The sequence below is a fragment of the Liolophura sinensis genome, chromosome 1 (assembly GCF_032854445.1).
Source record: "Liolophura sinensis isolate JHLJ2023 chromosome 1, CUHK_Ljap_v2, whole genome shotgun sequence".
Lineage (NCBI taxonomy): Eukaryota > Metazoa > Mollusca > Polyplacophora > Chitonida > Chitonidae > Liolophura > Liolophura sinensis.
The window spans coordinates 3,965,290-3,992,202 of record NC_088295.1 but is presented as its reverse complement, the minus strand read 5'-3'; the positions used below and the strand labels follow the sequence as shown (position 1 = coordinate 3,992,202).

At 43.3% G+C, this 26,913-nt stretch overlaps 1 protein-coding gene across 1 annotated transcript; it reads right to left on the bottom strand.

The window, feature by feature from the left end:
- Nucleotides 1–1,859: 1,859 nt before the first annotated feature.
- On the bottom strand, nt 1,860–26,664 carry LOC135462174 (nucleosome-remodeling factor subunit BPTF-like). Its single transcript, XM_064739563.1, has 22 exons — nt 25,475–26,664; nt 24,878–24,998; nt 24,592–24,713; nt 23,782–23,987; nt 21,300–21,535; nt 20,485–20,911; nt 19,850–20,074; nt 19,123–19,506; nt 18,761–18,903; nt 15,715–18,277; nt 15,123–15,261; nt 14,578–14,894; nt 14,167–14,355; nt 12,757–12,873; nt 11,529–12,356; nt 10,972–11,242; nt 8,587–8,812; nt 7,889–8,178; nt 7,430–7,603; nt 5,078–5,273; nt 3,673–3,757; nt 1,860–3,445 (listed from the first exon to the last, which is right to left on the bottom strand). Exons 1-22 carry the CDS (start codon nt 26,416–26,418, stop codon nt 3,252–3,254), a joined length of 8,397 nt encoding a protein of 2,798 aa, XP_064595633.1. The 5' UTR covers nt 26,419–26,664; the 3' UTR covers nt 1,860–3,251.
- Between the last annotated feature and the right edge of the window lie 249 nt (nt 26,665–26,913).

Genomic DNA, 26,913 nt, shown 5'->3' with positions numbered 1-26,913 from the left:
TACATTCATTTTCATTGTAATGTGAGTTAATGTTGTAGATCATTTGATTTTCTTCTGATTGCCTTTCAGATCGAAATTCCATAGAGGCCCCATGTAACAGTTGTACATCAACGCAGTGCTCTTGGTCTAGGTTATCCTACACTAAGGTGAGCACTCTCCTTGATACCTCTGAACAGTGTGTAGAAGTTAGGAAAGTGGTAGGACTGATATCCAGTTTGACGTGTTCAAATTTGTGACGACTGGTATCGTGAGTTCCCGAACCCTGCATTTTAATGAGATCTTGTACTAGACATTTTACAGCAGTTGTGTACCAAGTAATAATAACATTGTATAATAACTGTTCAGCATGACCTGTAATCTCTGTTATAGGCTGATAAAGCATTGGTTGCAATGGTACCTGTCGGTGATCTGTGCCATCATCAGATGGTCGTAGTGGTAACCCTGGGTGTGACGGGTGGTGGATGTCTGTGGCTTTTGGTTACCATCTGGAGCAAATCTCACATGAGCAGAAGAAAACAGTCATGAACATATAGCTGGGTGATCACAATATGTGTGTGGCCTCTAGAACAAATCCTACATGAACAGAAAAGAACAGTGGTGAATATAGCTGGATGTTCACAGTGTGTTTATAGTCTCTAGTTACCACCTGGAGAAAATCTCACACAAACAGAAGAAACAATCATGAACATCGCTGGGGGAAATCTCACACAAACAGAAGAAACAATCATGAACATCACTGGATGTTCACAGTGTGTGTGTGGCCTCTGGTTAGCACCTGGAGGAAATCTCACATGAACAGAAGAAACAATCATGAACATCACTGGATGTTCACAGTGTGTGTGAGGCCTCTGGTTACCACCTGGAGGAAATCTCACATGAACAGAAGAGAACAATCATGGACTTAGGTGGGTGTTCACAATGTGTGCGTGTGTGGCGTCAACATGATTTTATTGGACACTTTGAAACAAGACTACAGTGTGTCCACATTCCATAGCACTGGCCAAAATATGATTTGACAGAGTACCTCAGTTTGTCCACATTACATAGCACTGGACAAAATATGATTTGACAGAGTACCTCAGTTTGTCCACATTACATAGCACTGGCCAAAATATGATTTGACAGAGTACCTCAGTTTGTCCACATTACATAGTATTTGAGTATATGTCACTGGCCAGAAAACTGAAAAAGCCTTTTACAAGAAACTGGCAGTGGACAATCACTCGAATCTAGACTTGACTTGACCAAAGCATGTAGAAAATTGATCAACATAATCACATTTTGTGCTAATCATTGCCCTCCATCATTCTGTAATGCTTACAACTATTTGAAAATATTGTGTGCAAGAAAGTATTTAATGAAAAAAAAAAAAACAACAAAAACAACAGGACACTCTCACTTTATATCTGACTTGGTTTATTATTGTTTTTGTTTTTTTACAACTAATGTAACCAATAGAAAGTACATACTCGTCTTAAAATTCTTGTGCATGTATAAATACACCATTCAGTCCAATGTACCCATTGGAGCAAATCAGTCAACCTTCCTGGCCTTTTCTAGGAAAAGTGATGTGAAATATAGAAACCTTTTACCAAGATGCTATGTACAGATGAAAGGCTTTATTACATGAGCTGAACAAAGAAGAGAACTATGAACTACAACAATGAATATGATTGACATGCCTGTGTGTGTCGTGTGATGGGGAGTTCAACACCAGTAAAACTACCTGCACAAATAAATTAACACTTAAAATGATGGTGCACACAAAGCACAAACTAATGAACCAAGAGACTAAAGATCAATTCAATACTTAAATATCTGTGTCTGAACAGATTGCTGCTTATGTACTAAGATACTAAGAGTATGCCTACCATCAGCAGCAGATCCGAGAGCATGTTGCTCATGTCCACATTTGTTGGGCACAGGTCAAGTGTTCTACTTGTATAGGAGAGTTCTATTGTAGTTTGATTAAACTAGGAATATTTTCTGTGGCATCTGTACAAAATTTCAGACACTACAACTTAATGAAACATGCTGTACATCACGTGAATCTGCCACTATCCCCTAGAACGATTTCTCATTGCACAGAGCTATTAGCTTCATTTCACATGTGAATCTGCCACTATCCCCTAGAACGATTTCTCATTGCACAGAGCTATTAGCTTCGTTTCACTGTCATATAAGTCATGAAATCTCCGTCATGATTTGTGGATGTCCAGTCTGTATGTCACGTTATGAACCTTGAATTGGCAGCTGTAATGGATGTCACGTTATGAACCTTGATTTGGCAGCTGTAATGGATGTCACGTTATGAACCTTGAATTGGCAGCTGTAATGGATGTCACGTTATGAACCTTGATTTGGCAGCTGTAATGGATTTGATGTGAATACGTTCACCCTAATTCCTCCACCTTTTCGCAGCTCAAGAGCAGCATTCAGTGCATTCGATATGGTTAGTTGTCATGGACAGGTCATTCGTGTGATATTGCAGGTGTTACAATGAGAGCCAATTTCTTGTAGTCTGATAGCAAGGCCATTTTCTCAAATAACATAAGCATCCATGGCAAGAAACCAATCACAGCAACAGACAACAGTCTAATCAGTCCACCATAGTGTTTATCTTTGCAGTGTTGATTTAGTCTTAATTTATCTCAAAACCCAAGAGGAGTAAAAGTACCCATTTAAGCCTTGTAAGTGCCATCAGCATCAGTTTATTTGCTCCATGCCAGTGTTTGGATGTTGAACATCGACTACACAAAACCCTCCATCAGTGATATTACATGGAACAATTGCATAGATTCTAAAGTGTATAAAATCTCATGGAACATACTGCAAGGAAATAAGGAAGCCAAAAAAAAAAAGAAAAAAAAAGAAGGAAAATACTACAAGGGGTTTGACCACACAGCTCATGGCTCCGTTAACAGTTCATGCAGATATTTACAAAGTTGAATGTCAACTAATGTTAGGAGGAGACCACTGTGTACTCTTATTCCACACTGGGAGCTGATACTTCAGTATGATGTGCCCTTCAGTGCACATGAGGTGACCAATAACTAATCATATCAATACAAAATCAGCACAATTACACATTAAATAACAGCTGTATAAACAATATTGTGCAAATTTTTATAATTACCAACATCAAATCTGCATGACATTTCATTGCAACTGTACAGTTGATGACGCTTCCATGAGAAGGGTGGGTAAATGGTAAGAAAAGTGAATGAAGAACTCCCTGGGAGGACCAAATGCTACTGTAGCTTCTGTTTGACACCTTTCAGTTTCTGAACAAAGAATGTCTCTAAGACTTCAGCACACAGGTAAAAGGGACTGTCTGTAGGGTTATAATAGCGACAGTTATCAAACACTTTTGACACATCTTTCACAAAATCCACTAGTTGATTGTAGGCTTTTGCAGCAAGTTTTTCTTCCACCATGGTCAAGTCTGAAATGGAAAGAATACCCGATCTGAGTTTATGAGTGTTAATGCTGTCAGGGATATCCAAGTCTGACAATTTCTAAACAATCGCTCCACAAACTTGCTTCAAATAAATTCATTTGTAATCAGTATGTATGGCAAAGACCACACAAAAATCTAGGAAGATTAACAATTTGAGTGGATGAGCCAGTGTATGGCTCCTACAGTACCATGCCTATGTGAGGATAACTTACCCATGGGTTCCTTGATGACTAGGTAGTAGTCTGGAACCTCTACTGGGTCAACAGGATCCAGAAAAGGCCAGGACATCTTGTGAGCCTGAAACATACAGCAACACTGCTTACCTCCCCTTCCACCAGCAGTAGCCATATGGAACTTACTTGTGATGCTACATTGATCGATCAGTATTTAACGCCACATGTAACTATTTTTCACCAATACATCAGTGGCCAGGTTTATGAGTCGAGTAAACCACCGACCTTTGGCAGGTACCAAACTATCAGTGATATATGTATCACAGTACACAGTAAAGAATCCAGCATATGGCCCCTGAATCTAGATGTAGGTGTACCTTTACCCAGAGTAAGGCCACATCTGTCCCAGTCCCTGACTGGTTCACAACAGCTTCAGGAACAAATGACTGGTGACTAAGGTGACTTGGTGTACATTGCTGTACATTAGCTGGCTTACTTGGACATTATCTGTCGATGTGTCAAACTACGATGATTCTAACAATTACAACATTTCTACACAGAATGGCTGCAATCTCCTGTGGCTATCTGCTGTACATTAGCTGGGTACCTTAGACATTATCTATCGGTGTGTCAAACTATGATGATTCTAACAGTTACAACATTTCTAGACAGAATGGCTGCAATCGTCTGTGGCTGTCTGCTGTACATTAGCCGGGTACCTTAGACATTATCTGTCAGTGTGTCAAACTATGATGATTCTAACAATTACAACATTTCTAGACAGAATGGCTGCAATCTCCTGTGGCTGTCTGCTATACATTAGCTGGGTACCTTAGACATTATCTGTCTGTGTGTCAAACTATGATGATTCTAACAATTACAACATTTCTAGACAGAATGGCTGCAATCTCCTGTGGCTGTCTGCTGTACATTAGCTGGGTACCTTAGACATTATCTGTCTGTGTGTCAAACTATGATGATTCTAACAATTACAACATTTCTAGACAGAATGGCTGCAATCTCCTGTGGCTGTCTGCTGTACATTAGCTGGGTACCTTAGACATTATCTGTCTGTGTGTCAAACTATGATGATTCTAACAATTACAACATTTCTAGACAGAATGGCTGCAATCTCCTGTGGCTGTCTGCTGTACATTAGCTGGGTACCTTAGACATTATCTGTCAGTGTGTCAAACTATGATGATTCGACCAAAGTAGACTTCTTGTTTTAAAATATTGCCAAATAGGTTCTATCATGTCGCCTATGACAATCAAAACAGTCAAGGTCCCTTTAAATCATGCAAGTCTGATCTCATATTACTAAATCAGGTTAAGCAATATCTGCGATGGCACAGGATTTTAGAAGGCAGTCGAATGATGTTTATTCTCCAGTAACCTCTGTTAACATGGTACCTTGATGACACAGTTTATCTCAACAACTCACCTGAAGGCTCTTGAGCAGCCTCTTGAGATGTTCATAGTCCTGGTCAGTCAGCACCTTCCGACTTATAGGGTCGTCGTCGGCATTTCGCTGACAATTTGGACAAATGTAGGTTTCAATGTCATCAGCCTGTTTTTTGGTGATTCCGACACATCGACCATGGAACCAGTCTTGACATCGGTCACAACCAATGTAAAACCTGAAGACAGGCCAAACAATACATTACGCAAAGCATATGTGCATGTAAAAGCAGTGTACAGCATAACATATAGAAATATATCGTACCCTTTCAATCATTCCAGACGCATTATCAAAAACTGTATACCAGGGTGCCTTGTGAGGGCTGATGTCTTAAGGAATAAAGACTCTGTGGGGAGTAGGGGATAACCGTTTGTCGAGCAGTGACAAGCAGTCTACACCTCCGTCACGCCTCAGTGAGCCTGACCAGCTTGGCAAGAGAGGTAACCGTTGCCGGTTTTTTAAAGATTCGCTTTTTGCCATTGAACGGTTGTAAGAGACACGGATGGACTCAGTCTTGTAATAAATGTGGAGATGTGGAGAAAAAAAAAAATATATATATATATACATGACCCGCTGTGAGACTCTCATGGGAGACTTTTATTATCTGCTCGCTTACTTACAGTGGATCTTAATTAGCGAGTGTCTGTAATTATTGAGAACGTATGGTACACAGTGTACATCTACTTGATAATCTGTCCACGCTATCGATTTTGTAATTGAATTGCCATATAAGGCCGCCCTAAAATGTTATAATCTTCATAAGGCACCTGACAAAGCTCCTGACAACCACAGGAGCACAACCTTTCATCAGGCACCTGACAAAGCTCCTGACTTCACCACAGGGGTACAACCCTTCATCAGGCACCTGACAAAGCTCATGACAACCACAGGGGCACAACCCTTCATCAGGCACCTGACAAAGCTCCTGACTTCACCACAGGGAACAACCCTTCATCAGGCACCTGACAAAGCTCCTGACAACCACAGGAGCACAACCCTTCATCAGGCACCTGACAAAGCTCCTGACTTAACCACTGAGAACAACCCTTCATAAGGAACCTGACAAAGCTCCTGACAACCACTGGGGCACAACCCTTCATCAGGCACCTGACAAAGCTCTGATTTAACCACAGGGGCACAACCCTTCATAAGGAACCTGACAAAGCTCCTGACTTCACCACAGGGGCGCAACCCTTCATTAGGCACCTGACAAAGCTCCTGACTTCACAACAGGGTCACAACCCTTCATCAGGCACCTGACAAAGCTCCTGACTTAACCACAGGGAACAACCCTTCATCAGGAACCTGACACAGCTCCTGACCTCACCACAGAGGCACAACCCTTCATTAGGCACCTGGCAAAGCTCCTGACTTCACCATAGGTCCACAACCCTTCATCAGGCACCTGACAAAGCTCCTGATTTAACTACAGGGAACAACCCTTCATCAGGCACCTGACAAAGCTCCTGACAACCACTGGGGCACAACCCTTCATCAGGCACCTGACAAAGCTCCTGATTTCACCACAGGGAACAACCCTTCATCAGGAACCTGACAAAGCTCCTGACAACCACTGGGGCACAACCCTTCATCAGGAACCTGACAAAGCTGCTGACTTCACCATAGGTCCACAACCCTTCATTAGGCACCTGGCAAAGCTCCTGACTTAACCACAGGGAACAACCCTTCATCAGGCACCTGACAAAGCTCCTGACAACCACTGGGGCACAACCCTTCATCAGGAACCTGACAAAGCTCCTGATTTCACCACAGGGAACAACCCTTCATTAGGCACCTGACAAAGCTCCTGACTTTACCACAGGGGCACACCCCTTCATCGGGCACCTGACAAAGCTCCTGACTCTGATTTTACCACAGGAGCAAAACCCTTCATCAGGCACCTGACAAAGCTCCTGACTTCACCACAGGGACGCAACCCTTCATTAGGCACCTGACAAAGCTCCTGACTTCACCACAGGGGCACAACCCTTCATAAGGAACCTGACAAAGCTCCTGACTTCACCATAGGAGCACAACCCTTCATTAAGCACCTGGCAAAGCTCCTGACCTCACCACAGGAGCACAACCCTTTATCAGGAACCTGACAAAGCTCCTGACTTAATGCTATGCGCCAAGCCACAAGAACTGGGTTCAAACAAGCAACTACATTAGTCAATAGCCTGACAGCGGCAGTGAGCCAATACCTTATCCATACTGAGCCATCAAGGGCTCCACATTTTGGCATAAAATACACATGGGTATGTCAGCTAATAGCAAACACCATGTACAAGGACATTTATGTATTCCTGAGAACAGGAAGTAGCTGTTACATACTGTGACTCGTCATAGGGCGTCCGACACAGGCAGTACAGCTCCTCTGAGGTATTGTCAGTCTGGGTGCGGCACTCCTCACACACATACGAGTCAATCCTCTTAGCATCCACTTCAGTGATGTTCACACACCGGCCATGGAACCAGTTTGAGCACAGGTCACACCCAATGTAAAACCTGCAATCATAGGATACATGTAGGCCACTGGCTACTCACAACGGCATATCACAGAGGCAACCAACATCATCTTCAGTTAAGTAAGTTAATTCCTTGGTTATTAGGAATGCCCAGTCTAGTATGGAGAAATACCTCAGTGGGGTGTGGGTGAGAGAAGACAGTACGTGCAAAAAAGCTGGCTTGAGTGGCTTGATCATCATGCTGGGTTCTGCACACACTTTATCTGGGATAAAAGTTCACAGGTGTAATACGAAAGAAAACACAGCTTCATGGTCTTGTACTTACTCTTTATCATCGTACGGTGTTTTGCACACACAGTAAAGCTTGTTATCTCTAGATTTGGCACTTCCTGTAGAAATGATCTTCATCTTCTTCTTCTTGGTCTTGCTGTCTAGTCCTGCTGCTGCAGCTGCAGCTGCTGCCTGTGCCTGCGATGCCTGCACCAATGCTGCTGTTGCTGCTGCAGCAGACATCTCTTCTTTCTTCTTCTGCAGGCGCTGGATAGTAGGGGACATTCCTGGTTTGGGAGATGTGATACTCTTCTTCTGTTTCTTCACAACTTCACCTATCTCCAGCTGAAACATTGCAATAATCTGTCTGACTATGTTTGTTCTGTTACTGCCAGTTATAACCACGCATAATTCATAACAGGCTCAGCATGTGTATTGTCGCCACTGACAAAAAAGTAATCTTAGAACTCATTCAGAATAACATCATAAACACTCACTTATTCAAAAGGCTGTAAGTCTAAAGAATATGAACAGTACCAACACTTACACCCTCAGTCAAACTGCTAGAGAACTTCAGCTGGAATGTCAGCAGTCCCTTGAGCATTATTTCATTATACCCTTTCGTGGAGGTTTGGTATTGACAACTTCAACATTGTTTACTATGGATTAACAACAATTATCTGTAAGAAAAGCCTTGACACTATCTGTATCTCAGGTATGAGTAAACTCATAGTTCAGGTATGTCTAACTTGCCTGTATTTCCTGTTGTAAGGACTTCTCCATCAAAGCTCTTTTCTTGAGGATTTCTGACTTCAGGGACTCCTTGTGTTTATACAGAGCACCCTGCAATTTCTGAGCCAGCGCACGCTTCTGCTTTTCTTCTGCAGTCTCTTGTTTCTTCAGTTTCCTTTGTTCCAGTTTTTCTTCTCTTTCTATTTTGTCCAGCATGGATTTCATTACTTGGCCACACACTGCAACTCTAGATAAGTAAACACATAACCTTACATAGAACATATATATAAACAAACATAATGGAGAAGCAACTTGGAACATGTTGATTACTGTTTTTAGAGGCAAATAGGTGCAGAAACTTACCTTTTTCTGGTATGATTTATCAGATATCATTCTACCTTAATAATAAGATTAATAGAACTCTCAGAATCAGGCGGAACAAGTAAGTTGGTAATTGACATAATTTTAGGTCAAATACAGTGCTTCATTGAGTGCTACATGTATCTGTAATGTACTTGCTATCCATGTATGGGAAACTAGTGACATGCAATGGACTGGGAGACTAGTGAGATGCAATGGACTGCGAGACTAGTGAGATGCAATGGACTGCGAGACTAGTGACATGCAATGGACTGCGAGACTAGTGAGATTCAATGGACTGCGAGGCTAGTGAGATTCAATGGACTGCGAGACTAGTGAGATGCAATGGACTGGGAGACTAGTGAGATTCAATGGACTGCGAGACTAGTGAGATGCAATGGACTGCAAGACTAGTGAGATGCAATGGACTGCGAGACTAGTGAGATGCAATGGACTGCGAGACTAATGAAATTCAATGGACTGCGAGACTAGTGAGATGCAATGGGCTGGGAGACTAGTGAGATGCAATGGACTGGGAGACTAGTGAGATTCAATGGACTGCGAGACTAGTGAGATGCAATGGACTGGGAGACTAGTGAGATGCAATGGACTGTGAGACTAGTGAGATGCAATGGACTGCAAGACTAGTGAGATGCAATGGACTGCAAGGCTAGTGAGACGCAATGGACTGCCAGACTAGTGAGATGCAATGGACTGGGAGACTAGTGAGACGCAATGGACTGGGAGACTAGAGAGATGCAATGGACTGGGAGACTAGTGAGATGCAATGGACTGGGAGACTAGTGAGATGCAATGGACTGGGAGACTAGTGAGACGCAATGGACTGCGAGACTAGTGAGATGCAATGGACTGGGAGACTAGTGAGATGCAATGGACTGGGAGACTAGTGAGATGCAATGGACTGGGAGACTAGTGAGATGCAATGGACTGTGAGACTAGTGAGATTCAATGGACTGGGAGACTAGTGAGATGCAAGGGACTGTGAGACTAGTGAGATGCAATGGACTGCGAGACTAGTGAGATGCAATGGACTGGGAGACTAGTGAGATTCAATGGACTGCGAGACTAGTGAGATGCAATGGACTGCAAGACTAGTGAGATGCAATGGACTGCGAGACTAGTGAGATGCAATGGACTGCGAGACTAATGAAATTCAATGGACTGCGAGACTAGTGAGATGCAATGGGCTGGGAGACTAGTGAGATGCAATGGACTGGGAGACTAGTGAGATTCAATGGACTGCGAGACTAGTGAGATGCAATGGACTGGGAGACTAGTGAGATGCAATGGACTGTGAGACTAGTGAGATGCAATGGACTGCAGGACTAGTGAGATGCAATGGACTGCAAGACTAGTGAGACGCAATGGACTGCGAGACTAGTGAGACGCAATGGACTGCGAGACTAGTGAGATGCAATGGACTGGGAGACTAGTGAGACGCAATGGACTGGGAGACTAGTGAGATGCAATGGACTGGGAGACTAGTGAGATGCAATGGACTGGGAGACTAGTGAGACGCAATGGACTGCGAGACTAGTGAGATGCAATGGACTGGGAGACTAGTGAGATGCAATGGACTGGGAGACTAGTGAGATGCAATGGACTGGGAGACTAGTGAGATGCAATGGACTGTGAGACTAGTGAGATTCAATGGACTGGGAGACTAGTGAGATGCAAGGGACTGTGAGACTAGTGAGATGCAATGGACTGCGAGACTAGTGAGATGCAATGGACTGGGAGGCTAGTGAGATGCAATGGACTGTGAGACTAGTGAGATTCAATGGACTGGGAGGCTAGTGAGATGCAATGGACTAATCCATAATGAGGAATGACAGAATCATATACATGGATGAATCAGCCAAAAAGTTAAATTCGGCTTGCTCAAAGTACTTCACGCCGATATTTGTGTTGTTTTTAATGAAATATTAGTCCATTTCCTGCTATCTTTAAAGAACAGACCCAAAAATTTGTCCTTGTATGGCTTTCATGTACTAATTTAGTACTCAGCAGACTCCTGGCACTTACCTTGTTTGTTCATCTCTCTGCTCCTGCGTTAGGGGGCGCTGCTTTACACGTGGAGCCTCCACGGGGGTGATGAGGGTGGGTTGTCGTACACCGGCTTGGGTGACCGAGGCAGCCAACAGGGACTGCTCTCTACCTGTCGTTCCAGTTCCCCCAGACTTGGCAAGAGGAGACACCCCAATCTTGGTGTGAGACTGCTCCATCTGTCTCTGCATAGCTAACAATTTAGCCTGAATCTCAGGAGCTTGGTTCTGAAGAAGGGCTTGTCTCACAACTGTAATGAATCAGAAATCCCAGGATCAGGCACCCGTTCTAATTAGCAAACAGAAAGTGGCACATTACTCAGTCAGCCAGATGAAAGTCTGCAAGCAGGGTAACTTTACTTCACTGTAACTGTTCTACAGCATCCGTGATGAAGTCTGCAAGGATCAATCTTACCACAATTCTTAAGGCCAACAATGTATAAGAGCAAATAGCAAATGACTATGGAAATGAGCAGCCGAATTCAGACATCTGGGCACCTGAAAAGCTATGTAGATGTAGAAGGTAATCTGTCTCACCTTGTTGCACAACCTGAGGTGTGACTGCATATTTGGTTGCAGCCGCTGTAGGTGCTGAGGGCGGGGACATCTGCAGCTTGGTGACAGCCAGCTGCGGCTTGGCGCCTGGTGACTGCTGCCGCACAGTGATGACAGGGTTTGGGGGGCTGGTGACAATCTTCTGGGCAGAGACAGGAAGCGTTACCTTCTGAGTGAGGGGCAGACTGGCTTTCTGAGGGGTGGTAAGAGAAGTATTGAGCTGGAGGGGAGAGCTGGTCTTCACAGGGGAGGTGATAAGCTGGGTGACAGGGGAGGTCAGCTTCTGGGAGACTGGCACGGAGAGTTTGGTAACAGGTAGTGTAACCTTCTGAGTGAGAGGCACCGTCATCTTCTGAGAGGCTGGGATGGTGACAATGGTGGGGGTCCCCTGCTTAGAGAGGACAGACACAGCAGGTTTGCTTATGGCCACAGCTGTCTGAGGGGACCCAATCTGAGCAGGGATGATGAGGCGTGTGGCAGAGCTACTGGTGGTCGCTGATGAGGGGAGAGAACTCACAACCACAGTTTGAGGGCGAACGGTCCCTTGTTGAGGCCGCACTGTGATCTGGGGTCGCACAGCTGTGGCTGCCCCCATTGTGGTGACGGTTCGAGGACTGGACACTGAGCCTAGTGTTGAGACAGTGCGGAGTGTGGAGCCTGGGGTGGACAATGTACGCAGTGTGGCCAGCGGTTGAGTGGACACGACTGACTGGGAGGAGGGTGTGGAGGACGTAACAATCTGCTGTGTAGCCGGAGTGGGCAAACTGATCAGCTGCAAGCGGCCGTCTGGTAAACGGATTATCTGCTGACCTGTAATAATAAGAGTAGTCAGTCTCATAAAATTTACTTTTTATCATCTGTAGGTTGCTGGCAGACCTTCCCACTTATGGCCGGAGAGGATGCCAGCATGAGCTGGACTTGAACTCACAGCGAGTCTCATAAAAAGATCATATGCAACACAGTTCAAATATGCCAAGCTGGATTCTTTAAAGGAGGAAAACACATCAACAGAGGGCTCATCATTCTACACTTGGCATATATGTATAGATTAAAATATGCATACATTTAGATGTTTACTGTAGCCTTATATCACTTCAAAGGTAACTTGGCCTGTAGTTTAGACCAAGTCTACATGTTTTTTTAAACTGGGAAATACTGCTTTTGTCCACCACAAAGCCTACATGTTCAGGAAGACCCTCTTCCAGCTTACCTTGGAGGAGTCCGCGCACTTGGAGCTGCCCTTGGGGACCCTGAATGATCTGTACGTTCTGTACCTGCCCTGGCACCCCCTGGGCCACCACCTGTGGGCGGGTTACCACAGCTGAGGCTGCACACAGATAGTAAACATGTGTCCTCTTAATACAGGTCAATAAAACATGTAGGTATGAAAAAACCAAGCCAAAGTACATATAACTGATCACAAAATATGTAACACACTGATTTGACATGTGTTACTATTTATTTTTAGATTTACCTTAAGATTAATGCTTCACATTGTACTCAAAAATATTTCTTTTGTAAGACAGCCACCAGCATTATGGTGGGAGGAAACCGGGCTATGCCCCTGGGAAACCCACAACCATCAACCGGTTGCTGGTTGACCTAACCAGCACAGTGGCCACACTGGTGACAGGTTCCCGAGTCACTGTGCTGTGGTAGAATGCTTTTATGATTAGAGTCAACAGGAATGCTCAGTATAAACACCAGCCAGTGGCAAGTTACGGAAAAACTTTCCCATTTTTGACACAGTTTTTCACCCACAGCTCAAAGGGTAGGCCATATTGGGGGAATGAACTTCATTTGAGGCCTAAATGAGTTTATGTATCCCAGCTGGTTATTGCCTGCAAGGTCCCTTAGAATAAAGGTAGAGGAATAATGCATTCTGTCAGTGTGAATCTGGAAATGAATCCTGCATATTGCCAGTATGATTCTGGGAATGAATCCTGCATTTTCCCACTGTGAGTCTGGGAATGAACCCTGCATATTGCCAGTATGAGTCTTGGAATGAACTCGCATATTGCCAGTATGAGTCTGGGAATGAACCCTGCATATTGCCAGTATGAGTCTTGGAATGAATCCTGCATATTCCCACTGTGGGTCTGGGAATGAACCCTTCATACTACCAGCATGAGTCTTGGAATGAACTCGTACATTGCCAGTATGAGTCTGGGAATGACCCCTGTATATTGCCAGTATGAGTCTTGGAATGAATCCTGAATATTCCCACTGTGGGTCTGGGAATGAACCCTGCATATTCCCAGTATGAGTCTTGGAATGAACTCGTACATTGCCAGCATGAGTCTGGGAATGAACCCTGCATATCCCCACTGTGAGTCTGGGAATGAACCCTGTATATTGCCAGTATGAGTTGGAATAAACCCTGTATACTGCCAGTAGGAGTCTGAGAATAAATCTTACATATTCCCACTGTCAGTATGGGAATGAACCAATTTCTGTGTACATGTATTAGCGGTTGACAGAAAAGCATCAGAACTACTTGGCCTCTAATCTCCTCAACGTATTTACCATGAAGTCCAAATTAATTCGATTTACTTTGAGCAGGCATATAACAACAGGTAACAACAGGTACCTAATGCAGTGAATAATGAGCGAGTCTTACTTTTGGCCTGGACCTGGCCTGGTGTGATGGCTCGGATGATGGTATTGGAACTGGTCGTGCTGGAGATGGTGCCAAATGGTTTAGGGGCCAGTGTAACAGTGGTGGTAGGCCTGAGCGTCACGGTAGAACCAGGCAGCTGCAGTTTAATTCCTGGTCGTATTGCTGAAGCTGCTGTGGCACCTTGAGGGGCTGTCAATTATAACACAGTTATAAACATACACCCACTTTGATACCTCAACGTACTTTGCAAAGTTATGACATTAAAACATCCGAGAGACATGCTTCTGATACTTGATGTATATACACTGCCGAAAGATGGCTCTACATCCCGGTCTAAACTAATGTCCGTGGACTACATGTCTGGTAACAAGTAAACCTTATTCAGGAGCAAATATATGAACCCGTACTCACTTGTAATGATGGTTTTTGGTTGGACCTGAAGATGTTTGATGTTGGGTGTCGTGATAACAGTGGCGGCTGGTGATGCCTTCACAATGGTGGGTGTGGAGAGACTGACGCGAGACAGCGATGTTGACGTTGTCACTGTGGTGGTGGACAATGCTGTTGTTGTTGTCTTGCCACCGTTGCCATCGCTGAGTCGTTTCTGCTGGAGAGCCAGGCGCTGTTGTTTGAGTTGCAGTTCTAGCTGAGCTTTGATCTGGGCAGCATTCTGCTGAGCTTGCTGCTGGTTCATCTTTTCCTGTATGGCTGCCCGCTGCTTCTCCAGCCTGTAATAGACAAACATACAGACACTCTAGCAATAGTCAACACGGAATGATGTGAGGCTGTACTCCACATGTGAGCATTAGCATCACACTCAGAAACATCACAGTAAGACATAGTTCACATCCGGTCAACTACAAGGCCACAGACAAAATATTGCTAGTATAATGAGGTAAAACACATTCCACATAAGACTAATAAATTTGTACATTACACCTGTGATGACAACTCACTTCTCGCCAAACTGCTTGATTTCCCATAATTCCAGATCCTCTTCTGGGATCCACGTCTCCGTTACACTGGGCTCTGTTAGCTTGGGCGATTCTGCGCGCTTCCTCTCGCGCAAACCACTTCTCTGAGGGGTGTACTTTTCTGTAACAAACAAGACATAACATCTATCAGTCTGGACACTATTTCATCATCGTTCGTACATTTATTCCTACATTCAATAGAGCGCAGTCGGTCAACTCTAAAGGTGGAGAAAACCAAAGCAAACAATAATCACTCTTATTTACATACATAAGTACAGTTTGATGACATGATAAAAGGAAGGACAATCCAAACCTCATGTTCCAGACTTTGTTGTTTACGGAGCTTGATTATATCTAATCCTGACAACACCATACTCTTACTCCAGGAGTGTTAGAAAAGTTTTTCTCATGTGAGAAACAAAACGGAAAAACAAACATTCTCTTAAACTGATAAACAAATTTCCCACCTCTCTTTGAGAAATAGGGCTTCTTACAGTTGCAGAATTAAAACTGCTGTCAGGAATTCAAAATACTATTCTCAGTGATCATCGTTTAATGAAAGAGGAGTATATACCTTTAGGTGTACTGGGTAGTCCTATAGGGACCACAATCTTCCTGACGAGGAATTCGGACCGCAGTCCATACACCCCAATGTCTCTCCTCTTCAGCAACTCTGTTGTGGTGATTTCTGACTCTGTGGAGATGGTATTGGTGCCCCCTGCTGGTGGTTTGACAGCCATATCATCCCACCGTATACTGGCCCAGAGAAGTCGCAGCTGGAGGCCTGCTGCAGCCAACGTCTTCAAGACTTGAGTGCGGTACCTCCAGCCTGTCTTAAAGACGGGACGGGGACAAGGGTACGGCCAGTTCACATGGTTCATCTTACAGTTATAGTTAAACCCAGCTGCCTCCTTGTGACCAGCTTTCCTTGCCAGTCTTCGTAACTCACATTTCTCTAAAACAAAGATGCTTTTCTTCCCTGAGCCTGTTTGGAATTTCTGACACACTGGTAAACTGCCCTTCTTAATCGTTTTACCCTTCTTATTGCCAGTTTTTGTAAACCTTGCCAACTGGATTTTATCAGTCGTCTTACGAAGTGGAGGAATTTTGGATTTCAGGTCATCTATTGAGAGAGAGGAGAGAATCTGATTGGCTGCTGCCTGTTGAGCTTTCATGGTTTTGCCCAGAGCGGTGACAGGTAACTTCTTCCCCAGCAGCTGGGCGACAGTGCCAGTGACAGAAGTGGTGGTGCTAAGTGACACCACGCTGGTGGTGGCAGTGCTTACTGAGGTCGTGTCAGATGTGTCAGCAACCTTCACCTTGGCCACCAGTAGCTTATTGTCAATGACACCTTTAAGCAGCGAAGGTTGCAGCAGGGTCTTTGTGGTAGAAGTCAGCAGAGAGGTTTTGAAGGTCGGGGTGGATATCTGACCAGAGCTGTTTGTCACTGCTGTTGTAGTGGTACTGGGTTTGGCAGGAGTCATCGCGGTTTTGTTTTTGACCGGGGACAAGAGTCTATCGATGTCTCGTCCATGGCTGGCCTCATCTCTGTCCCCTTCCACATCCACTTCTTCCTCCTCATCCTCCTCAGCTTTACCATCGCCATCCTCTGTATGGGCAGCTTTACTCTCGCTATCCTTGATTTCCTCTCTCTTACCATCAGTCTCATCAGCCTCCTCAGGCTTATCATCCACATCAACATTCTCCTCTGCATCCTCGTAATCTTTCCCCTCCTCCATCTCTTCATTCTCACTATTACATGTTCCTTCTATTGAATCTAGCTCTTTACTGTCGATCATCTCTCCACCGATTCCTGCCAAAGCATCCTCTCCTTGTGCTGAGTCTGTGGGCATGCCTGCAACATTCCTGCCTGAACTACGGCACAGAATGGAGTAGCAGCTCTGAGACTGTCCCTTGCGACACAAAGGAGAGTAGCAGGTGCCTGTCCCTTTACTGTCTGCAGACTTGGACTTTGACCCTGATGGTTTGGACAATGAAGACTTATCATTTAATAACGACTTGCTCTGTTTTACCCTGGAAAGAATCTGCTGTTGTAAGATGAAGCGCTGTTTGCTTTCCCAGTCCCTCTGCTTAAGGCGTCGATCTAACAGCTGGTCCAGCTTGGAGTAAGGCTTGGACACTTTCACATAGTGCTTTCTGTCCACCAATGACTGGGACACATCTATTAGCTCCACATCTAGCTTAGTTGGCAAGAGGCTACTGCTGGATGAATTGTACTTCAGGTACTGTAAGGGTTTGATGTCTGATCTGATCATGCCTGGTTCATCTTTGGCACAGCTCTTGGTTCCACACTTAGCCTTCTCACCACTGCTCTCACCACTACCATCAATGCTGATGTCCCCAGAGGTATTTTGACAGTCATCGTCTACCTCCATAGCTTCTACCAAACTGATCACCTCTGGCTTGATGTTAGGCTGCCTTTGTTCTGGTTCTGTGATGTTACTACCTGACACACCAGAGGCTGGAGTTTCTGTACCACTTACAGGTGGGAAATAACATCCTGTGTTCTCCTCCTCCTGGGATCCTACAGCCTGCCATTCAGTCCCCTGGGTAAGAGTGCTCCCCTCTCCGCCTGTGTTCATCTCTGTCTCCTGGCCCAGGGGTTCTGTGCTTGTGTCCACCTCCATACTCTCTGTAGCTGGTTCACACACACTACTGTCTACAGGCTCAGACTTCACCACGACTTCACCAACTGAGCTGCCATTCTCCTCCACCTGTCCATCACTAGACTTCTTCTTTTCCCTATAATCCCTCAGATCTTCCTCACACGGCTTAATCTCCTCATCTCCTGAACTCTCCCCCTTGTTCCCCTGTGTCTCCTCTGTGTCACATGGTTTGGTCTTGGTCTCCCCCTCAACTTTCACTTTCTCATTTGCCGTCTCTGCCTTATCAGGCTGATCGGCCACTTCTGACTTGACCTGGCTCAGTTTCTCTGAGGCCTGGGCCTGTTTTAAGGCAGAATCAGCAGCTTTGAGGAGGCGTGCCCTCAGCCGCTTCGCCACATTCCTCAGGCCTACATCATCCTGATGAACAATCTGAAAGTTCCGCGTGGCACTGGACCACAGCCAGCCGCCGTTCCCAGCTATCCTATACTCCTCCCCTTTCTGCTTCCACACCTGCACAGAAATTAAACTCAATCATCATATTATCCCTTGGCAAACCATCAGACACATGCAGCATTCTACTTCAACAACTGAACAGGTAAAATGATTTATACACACTATATATCATAATTGTGGATTAACAAAGATATTGGTGGCCAAGGTCTTTATATTGTGGGTGGTGGCATTACACAAAACAAACAGTTTGATAATTTGTCTCCAAGGTGCCTTTCTCTGATTACTTCATTCACTAACAAAACAAGTAACTAACTGGTCTAAGACCATGACCTTTACTCCAGCCAACTTGGGAAAACATGTTTGTCCCAATACATGTACCTTACTTTCCTGAGGAGATATTTGTTGATTTCATAAATACTTGTAAAACAAAGGAGCATACAGGACCACATTTGTCCATCTACTCAAAACATACTGTGAGTAATACTGTATCAACTGGAAAATAGTTTGATAACAGCAGACTCCAACGAACTGCAGACAAACCTGATGTTTTAGGCCGAGAGTGTATTTCATCCAAACGAGGCGACTCGGATCTTCCTCTTCATCTCGACGCCGACTCCTCTCCTTTTCTCGTTTCTTCATCTCCTCTCTGTCCATGGATGTGAGACGCTGAAGCCGCACATGGCCTATAAAATAAATACAGAGAAATACAGAAACAAACTTCTAAGCTGAGCTTTGTAAGAAATAATCAGTGACCTACAGAGCAAACAAAAGCTAAGATGATACAGGAAATACAGCAATGAATTTGTTAGGAACAAATCAAACAGTGAACTATGTAAAAAAAAATACAGGATAAGACGACACAGAAAATAAAAGTAGGTAATCATACATATCCACTGACTTACCCAGAGCCTCCGTCCACACAGGGTTTAACAAGACGGGCTTCATACAGGCCTCGAGGATAGCCAGAGCTAGGGCAAAGTCCCGAGGGTTCTGACACATGTGGACTGCCTTCTGCCAGTTGCGGCGGTGGATGGGCCAGTTAGGATGGAGGAAGGGCGAGGGAATGTTGTTCTCCAGCTGGATAACGCTGGCCCTCAGAGTGGCCACTATCAGCTCGTGGGAGCCATAAATGGACCCGCTCCATTTGAACTCACTCAGGGGTGTCAGACTGAACTTGTGGGAGAGGAAGCGTCGTTTGTCACGTTCCTCGTTGTGCTGGTGCTTGTTCAGGGCCAAGGTATTGCTGGAATACTGATTCTGATAGGACTTGAAATTATTTCCTTGTCCTGTACAAATAAAAACACACGCACACACAATGAAAGAAGACACATAATCAAGGCTTTTATTTATATATTTATTTGATGATTAATGCTCTACTCCAGAATTTCTCACTTATATCAGCACAATTTATGGGTGTCGGAAAACTGTGATAAACACACCAACATGCCACCTCATGGTTCAGGGCCTGACAGTCACAACAACAACACACTTTAACTGTCTGGCCCACCAAGGTCACTAGATCCAAGGCAAGTAAAGCATACAAACAAATCAAACCGAAACCATCTAGTGATTAGGCATTCACATACATAATATACAACAGCGTACCATATTACCCAGAAGACAACATACCTAGTTTGAAATACTGTGACTGTGTGACATTAAGTGAGGAAGTTTTGCTGCGAGTCACCCGTGTAATATCTCCATCTTTGTTGATGACCAACACCTCGTCACTGTTGGAGGAGACTGCCCGCACAGACGTCTTGAGGCTCTGTGTTGTAGAGGTCACAGAGTCTGTGAACATCTTTGGTGTGAGGGAGCCTGTCTTGGAGCGTGTCACATACCGTCTGGCCTCACCTGCAAGGAGAGACACGGCAAATGTGGATGTTCTAAATGTACAGTATGTAACATCACATTACAAGGCTTACATCCAGAGAAAAAAAGAAGTGGTTATTTCAGCATGCACGAGCTAAAAATGGGTATCTGTGGGCCTCACTTCACGCATTACTTTTTCTGTGTGTTACGCATTAAGGCATCCCCACTTTTCACATATCTTTTGTATATCAGTGCATCCGTATATTTGCTTCCTTGCTACATCCCCAGCTACTAACCAGTTTGCAGTGCACTTGCTCCATGCCCAGCTACTAACCGGTTAGCAGCGCACTTGCTACATTCCCAGCTACTAAGCAGTTTGCAGCACTTGCACTTGCTTCATCCGCAACTACTATCCGGTTAGCAGTGCACTTACTACATCCCCAGCTACTAACCTGTTTGCTGTGCATTTGCTGTCTCCCCACTTTTTTCATCCGTGCTGCATGTCTTCGCTTCCTCAGTTCCATCTCCATCTGACCCATCCACGTTATTTGTGACTTGGGCCTTGGCATTGGGGAACACTGACTGAACATTGAACAGCACAGCCCCCTCAGGGCGATTATTTGTGTTATTGCAGTTTTTATTGGGATTGTGTTTGTCCGTGAGCTGATCGTTCGCCATCTTCCCTGAGCTGTCAGTTCTCTCAGAGCTTTTAGAATTGACAACCACAGATGTTGTCTTGGTGTGCGTCGTTGTCACAATCATAGTTTCTGACATCTCCTTCTGTGAGATTACCCCATCACAATTGGTCAGGCTTGTCACAGATGTTGTACTCACAACTGTGGCAGTTTGTGAAGAGTGTTTAGCCAATGACTGCATTTCCTAGATTGAAAAAAATATATAGCTTTCTCATTCTAAAATTTACTAGCTAACAAAAAAAAGACAGATTATAGTGTTTTTATGGTTGAAGTCTTTCACATCATTACTTGTACTGTAATTTATCCAAATCATTCCTTTTCGGATGGGGGGCATATGTAAACGAAATTCTCCCAATCAAATCATTTCAAATGCTTTCGTGACAATCACAAAAATGACACAGTTAGACGCTGCATTAAATTCAGCTTCCTTATTTCACTACTTGGTACTTTGTCTTAACAGCACAGGTCAGAAAGGCAGACAAATTGATAGATATTGAAAATCAAAATCAAGTCTTCAGGCAGACGCATGCAACATATCTCACAAATACCAGGCAACATTTTTGGTCACGTACTTGTAGATTTGTCTCTTGGTCATTGTCTATTTTATATTCTTCTTCCTTGCTCTCCTCTTTTAGCTTTTGTTCCTCCTCATCTTGTCTGCGCTTTTCCTCTTCTTGTCTGTGCTTTTCTTCCTCCTCCTCTCTCTGCTTTTCCTCCTCTTCTCTCCGTCTCTCTTCCTCCTCAGCTTTAAGCCTGGCTTCCTCGGCTTTCTTCACTGCTCGTTCTGCCTGAGTCTTCAGCAGTTGAGCTGTGGCAGGAAAAATTCAAATTGCAGTAATATGTATATATAATTAAGATTATCATAATACTTCCAGATTTCATGATAATGCAAGTTCAAATACAGGGTTCATTAATACAGTGTTCAACAGCACCCAATAAGCACAGAATATTCTACACTGAAATCTACATGGCTGTGCAAGGGGACAGGGTGAAATAATCTCTTTATCGGACATGTTGGCTCCTTCGCTGAATATAGCCCATGGGAGAAAAACCAACCATAAAAGTTTTATATGCCCTCTCAAAGACCAGACAGGCAACTGGTGAACACAGTGGTACTCATGTAGTGCTGTGTCAAATGTCTCCTCAAACAGATCCTACATCATGCCGACAGGTTGCCTATACAAATCAGCAGGAGAAGAGAGAGATATCTGTGTTATTTTCTCTGGAGATTTCACAATTACCCTTACCTTTCACATAAATAACTCACGAAAAACAGACATTCCTGAAAGCAACAACGCATCAGATTTTATGCAACCCAACTGTTGCTTTTGTTCCAATGTAGACCATGACTTACACAGGACTTACACCTCAGAAGTTTCTTGGTGGGCTCACGCCACTTCACTGACTGTCTGTTTATATTCTGAGGTCTTCCAATCATGAATCTACTGGCACTGGTGCCATGAGGCTCAATAAAAGCACATCCACCACAGCTGCTGGGTGTCTGTGCTTCCCAGTCATAAAAGTTATAAGTAATAGAGCTAAAAGACATGAGTGTAATAACCACTGCATATTGCTTTCTATGACTTACTTGCATACAAATTAACAGACCCCGAGTTAGCAGTTTATTGCGAGGCACAGCAAAATGCCTGTCTGGAGGTCCGGCATGCCTCTGTGAAGCCACAGGGCAGTACGCCCTGCCTCTAAAAAACACTTTATCCGATTTGCAGTCCTTTTCTGCAAAACTGTAAATACTTTCATCAGCCTTGTATCGCATTCACTGAACAACTCTACCGATTGCGGGAGGATAATTTCCCTCCAATTATTAAAGAGTAACTGTAAAATCGGAACCGCAAAAGGAGGTTCAGAGATTCTAACATTCAGCCAACTGCGTATATATAATGTGCAGCCGTGCATTGACAAACTCGCATCAACAAGTTTGCACAACATTGCCAACAGTGTGCCCAGTTAGGGTCGCCTGGAGAGGAATTGTCAGTTCACTCACGAAAGACTAGCCACACAGAAAAAGTGTACTCCATCTTTTAATATGAAAAGGGCAAATGCAACTGGCAAAGCGACAACAACAACATCTTCCGAGTCAGCCCTCTATCTTAAAGATTCATATAATATTACATGATAGGAAAACCTTTATACAAAGTACTCCTCGAGCATAACTATTCAAGAAAATGATTTTTTTTTTTTTTTTTGAGAAAAACCAGGGTTCAAATGGTATGAATTTTACAAATAACTTAAGTGACTGACTTTACAGACTGAATTAAGTGACGTCAGTGTTTCAAATTTCTTACCCAAAACTATTAGTAGTAATTCCTGAACTAATAACATTCATGTCCATGGTGCTAGTTGTATTTTATGTAGTGCAAATAACAAAAATAAAATAAATGAAAAAAATATATGAAATAAACATAAAATAAAACAATTCCCTACTGTTTAGGTCTTAAGTTAATATTGTCTGCTGAAGAGTACTTCATTTAAAAAAAAGTTCTTCCCCTGTAAGCAATGCATATAATGTGATACTTGCAATGTACATAACTGCAGACAAGGCTTACATATATGTGAAAATGTCCATTTTTTATCAACAGTGGAGGAGATTTAATTGATACATTCCACAGATGACATTTAATTAATACTGAGATATATTTAAACCGTGACATAGATCTAAACTGGTCTTGAATCACAACATAGCCATCTCCAGCGAGGGACAAGTTCTTGGCGGCCGGGAACAGCAACAACCAGCTATTATGGTTAGGACACTCATCCCCATGCCTTTCATAAATCCTGGCTAGGTGTCTGAATCAAGGATATCTCCTTTTTTTGTACAAATTGTTTACACAGAGAACCCTGCAGACAGCCTATCTTTCTTAGTCCATGAGCACTTATCAGGGATTTCTCATGTGATAATCCTGTGTGATTATGTCATTTTGAGTATATTTAAAACATTATTCTTGAAAAGGGATTTAATCATACTGAAGATCCTTTTTTATACACACAGATCTATCACACTGTAATGTCAAGATGAAGAAACTGTTATAAGCTTACCACTCTCTATCTCAAGTGTTGATTTCTTATTCCCCTTACAACTGTTGGTGAGCTCCTCAGTGATTCTCATCTGCTTAGTTATATCGTCCTTTATTTCTATTAGATTGTACACCAGATCCTTCTCCCATTCCTCACCATCCAGGGTAGAGATGAGTTCATCCAAATGAGCCTTGGTGGAGTAATACCATACTTCAGTCTCACTCTCTCTGAATGGCAAAAACGTCCATATATATTCAAACCACAAAAACATTTTTTGTGCTGAAAATAATATATTGTGATTATATCCAAGCATGCTCATTTTATCAAAAGCATGTCATGCACTTCAAAATGTATTCACTTATTTATGATCAAAAATAAGCAACAGACAATATTTTCATACTGTACCAATACGCATCCAGACAATAAATACAGAATAGCCAGTCAATGTATGACCCTGAGTTGTTCCCCTTCGTTTGCAATCTGCATACCCCTATACACATAACATGGTCTGATGTTCAAGGCTCCCTTTATCAGAGATTCATTAGCCAGCAAATGTTTTCAGGATAAAACTCTGCTTTGATGGTCCTGTTACAGTTGAAAAGAAGAGTCAGCTGGCAACCAAGTTGCTGAAGAAACTGGCATGGGATCAAGCTGATTTGATTGGTTGTACACTTCATCCAATGATGAAATGCCTAGGTAACAAACTGGCAAAAAGGACATAGTAACAAATGGCACTAACAGCCCTTCCAATAAACTTATTATATTTGTACAGAATTCAGGTTGGCACAATGACTGGAGGGATGGTATGAATGTAAAACATTCTCTACATACACAATAATACGCCGCACCAGGAACCAGTACTTCCTGCCTTGGCGATCATAACCAAGGGGCTCCTGTCTGCACAGAAGCCCGCTCTTTTCTGCCTCAGAAACACACTCTGTAACTCCCTTGACCTGGAATACAAACAAAAAAGTTTTAACTCTGGTTGTTAGCCTTTGGTCATTTTCAGCAACATCAAGAAAGTTTGGTGTTATATTTTAAAATTAAACTCTTAAAGACTCAGCAGAAAATGCTGCAAAATACATACTGTGGTAGGAGACAGTTCTGGAACATGTACCTGATGCGCCCTGCAGACACTGCACAACCAGTCATCCTCGGGCACTGCCTCCATGGGAGGGTCCACACAAGCTAAATGATACACAGCAGGACAGGTTTCACAGCATAGCAGGTCCCCCAGTCTGAAACGTAAACAAAATATATAGGACTTTACTGAAGCAAACAATTCTTTTGATAACATCATACAATAAACATACAAGTATATGATATAAAGCATTTTGTACATTCTTGAAAGACATATGAACCAAGAATATATCGTGTATAAAATTAATGAACGTGAAAAGCTTATTTTTAATTCTGTAAAATAATTCTGATGAAAAAGCAGAAATTTAAATTTGTTTTGTGTACTGTTTGTAGGGCTAAAATGATTACCAACAGCTGTTTCGAGAGATGTATCTATACAATTAAGCAGAACTGGTCATACATGAGACAAAACAAAAGAACATGATGATTATAATGCACATGAATCAACACTTTACTGCAAGTCCAAAATGCACCTCAGTTTTAATTATATATATACAGCTATTTCTGATGAAACTCTTATAGTACGGTAAGCCAATTACTTTTAAATCTTTCAGAATGAACACTTGGCATTTACCTGTGACACGATCGGCAGTGGTCATCATAGCGTATGTTTCCCTCATTCAAGATTTCTTCACGAACTGCGTTGGTCCCTAAAAACAAGTCTGTGAGACACTGTAGAACGGTAAGTTTATCGTCAACAGTGACAAATGGATAGTCAGGTTTTTCAAGTGGTTTAATAGCAGATTTAAATTCCTCATGTGTGTCACTATCAAGGTATGATCTGACCAGCTCTGCCCAAGTTAGGCCATCATTGAAAATCAAAGTGATATTAATGCTGTCCTTTAGGTCTTGTGGGCCGAAGGTAGTGTTATTTGAATCTTCCTCTCTTAGCAAAGATTTCAGTAAAGATATGTGAGTTTCAGCAAGCAAGGCACTCTGCTCATCACTCAGGAGAGCAACACAAAAGTCCTCAAAAGTATATGGTGACAGGCGTAATATTGTTCTAAAATGTCTCAGCACTTCATAGATCCCAATAGTTTGCATTAATTTACTCGTTTCTAATAGAAGATCTGAAGCACTTGTGGGGAGTGTCAAGGGTGGTATTTCCCTTTCATCGTACAAATCTGGAGTTCTGGGCCTCCTTGGAAACAATTTCCGGCGTCCAAATGAGCTGATGGTACTGTAACTGGCTTCACTATATACAGACTCCGATTCGTCCGACGATTCACTGCTATCAACATCGAAGTTGGCATCCAAATCAGTTACATCACTAGACCGATCTACATCCAAATCATTCAGACAGTTGTCATAATCCCCGTCATCATAGAGATTCTGTATAAAGCTTCTACTCTTCTGGGCTGCTTCTCTGGGTTTTCCCCTGGTACTCACCGGCGTACTCGACCGAGAGTTCGGCTCCGAGCCACCGTAAGCTCGAGGCCGTTTGAGAAAATTTGTTCTTCCAGTCGAAGAAGGAGTTTTTGGTGGTCGACCCCTACCTCGCTTTCCTCTTGTTGACATTCTGAGTACGTGTTATCCACTAGACAGGTCCCCGGCTTTCCTAAGCATACAGTACTGGACGACCACCATGTGTTGTCCCGCGATTTGATTAGTTTTCGAATCCATGTTGAAAATTTTTGGAAGCCGCCATTTTCCCAAACTCAGGTCACGTGACTAAATGGAGGGCACTTGTGAAAAGCGGACTGACAATGAACTCAACTTTTCACTTCTAAACAGATTTTTTTCACCTTAATCACAATCCATAAGGTGAAGAAAATGTAGAGATACTTTTACAAAGTCTTAAAACAGACAATATTCAAACCCTGGCGATGAGATTTTGAGAAAATTATAGTTTTGATTCATGTCAGGGCTGCCTTGTATTTGATGAAAGCGCTTGTTTTATTGGACAAATAATCGAAAAATGAAAGCAAAATTCCAGTTTTAACCAAAAGGTTCAAAGTCTTAAGGTAATATTATGCCTTGTGTAACCATACTAGGAGTTTGTTCTTCTCATCG

Bases quoted from the DNA above. Each gene is read 5' to 3' on its own strand.
- LOC135462174 (XM_064739563.1), bottom strand. From the start codon at position 26,418: ATGTCAACAAGAGGAAAGCGAGGTAGGGGTCGACCACCAAAAACTCCT. The intron at 20,912-21,299 runs GTACGTGACCAA...TTTTCAATCTAG, and splicing joins ACCAAGAGACAAATCTACAA to GAAATGCAGTCATTGGCTAA. The intron at 19,507-19,849 runs GTATGTTGTCTT...TTATTTGTACAG, and splicing joins GTCACAGTATTTCAAACTAG to GACAAGGAAATAATTTCAAG.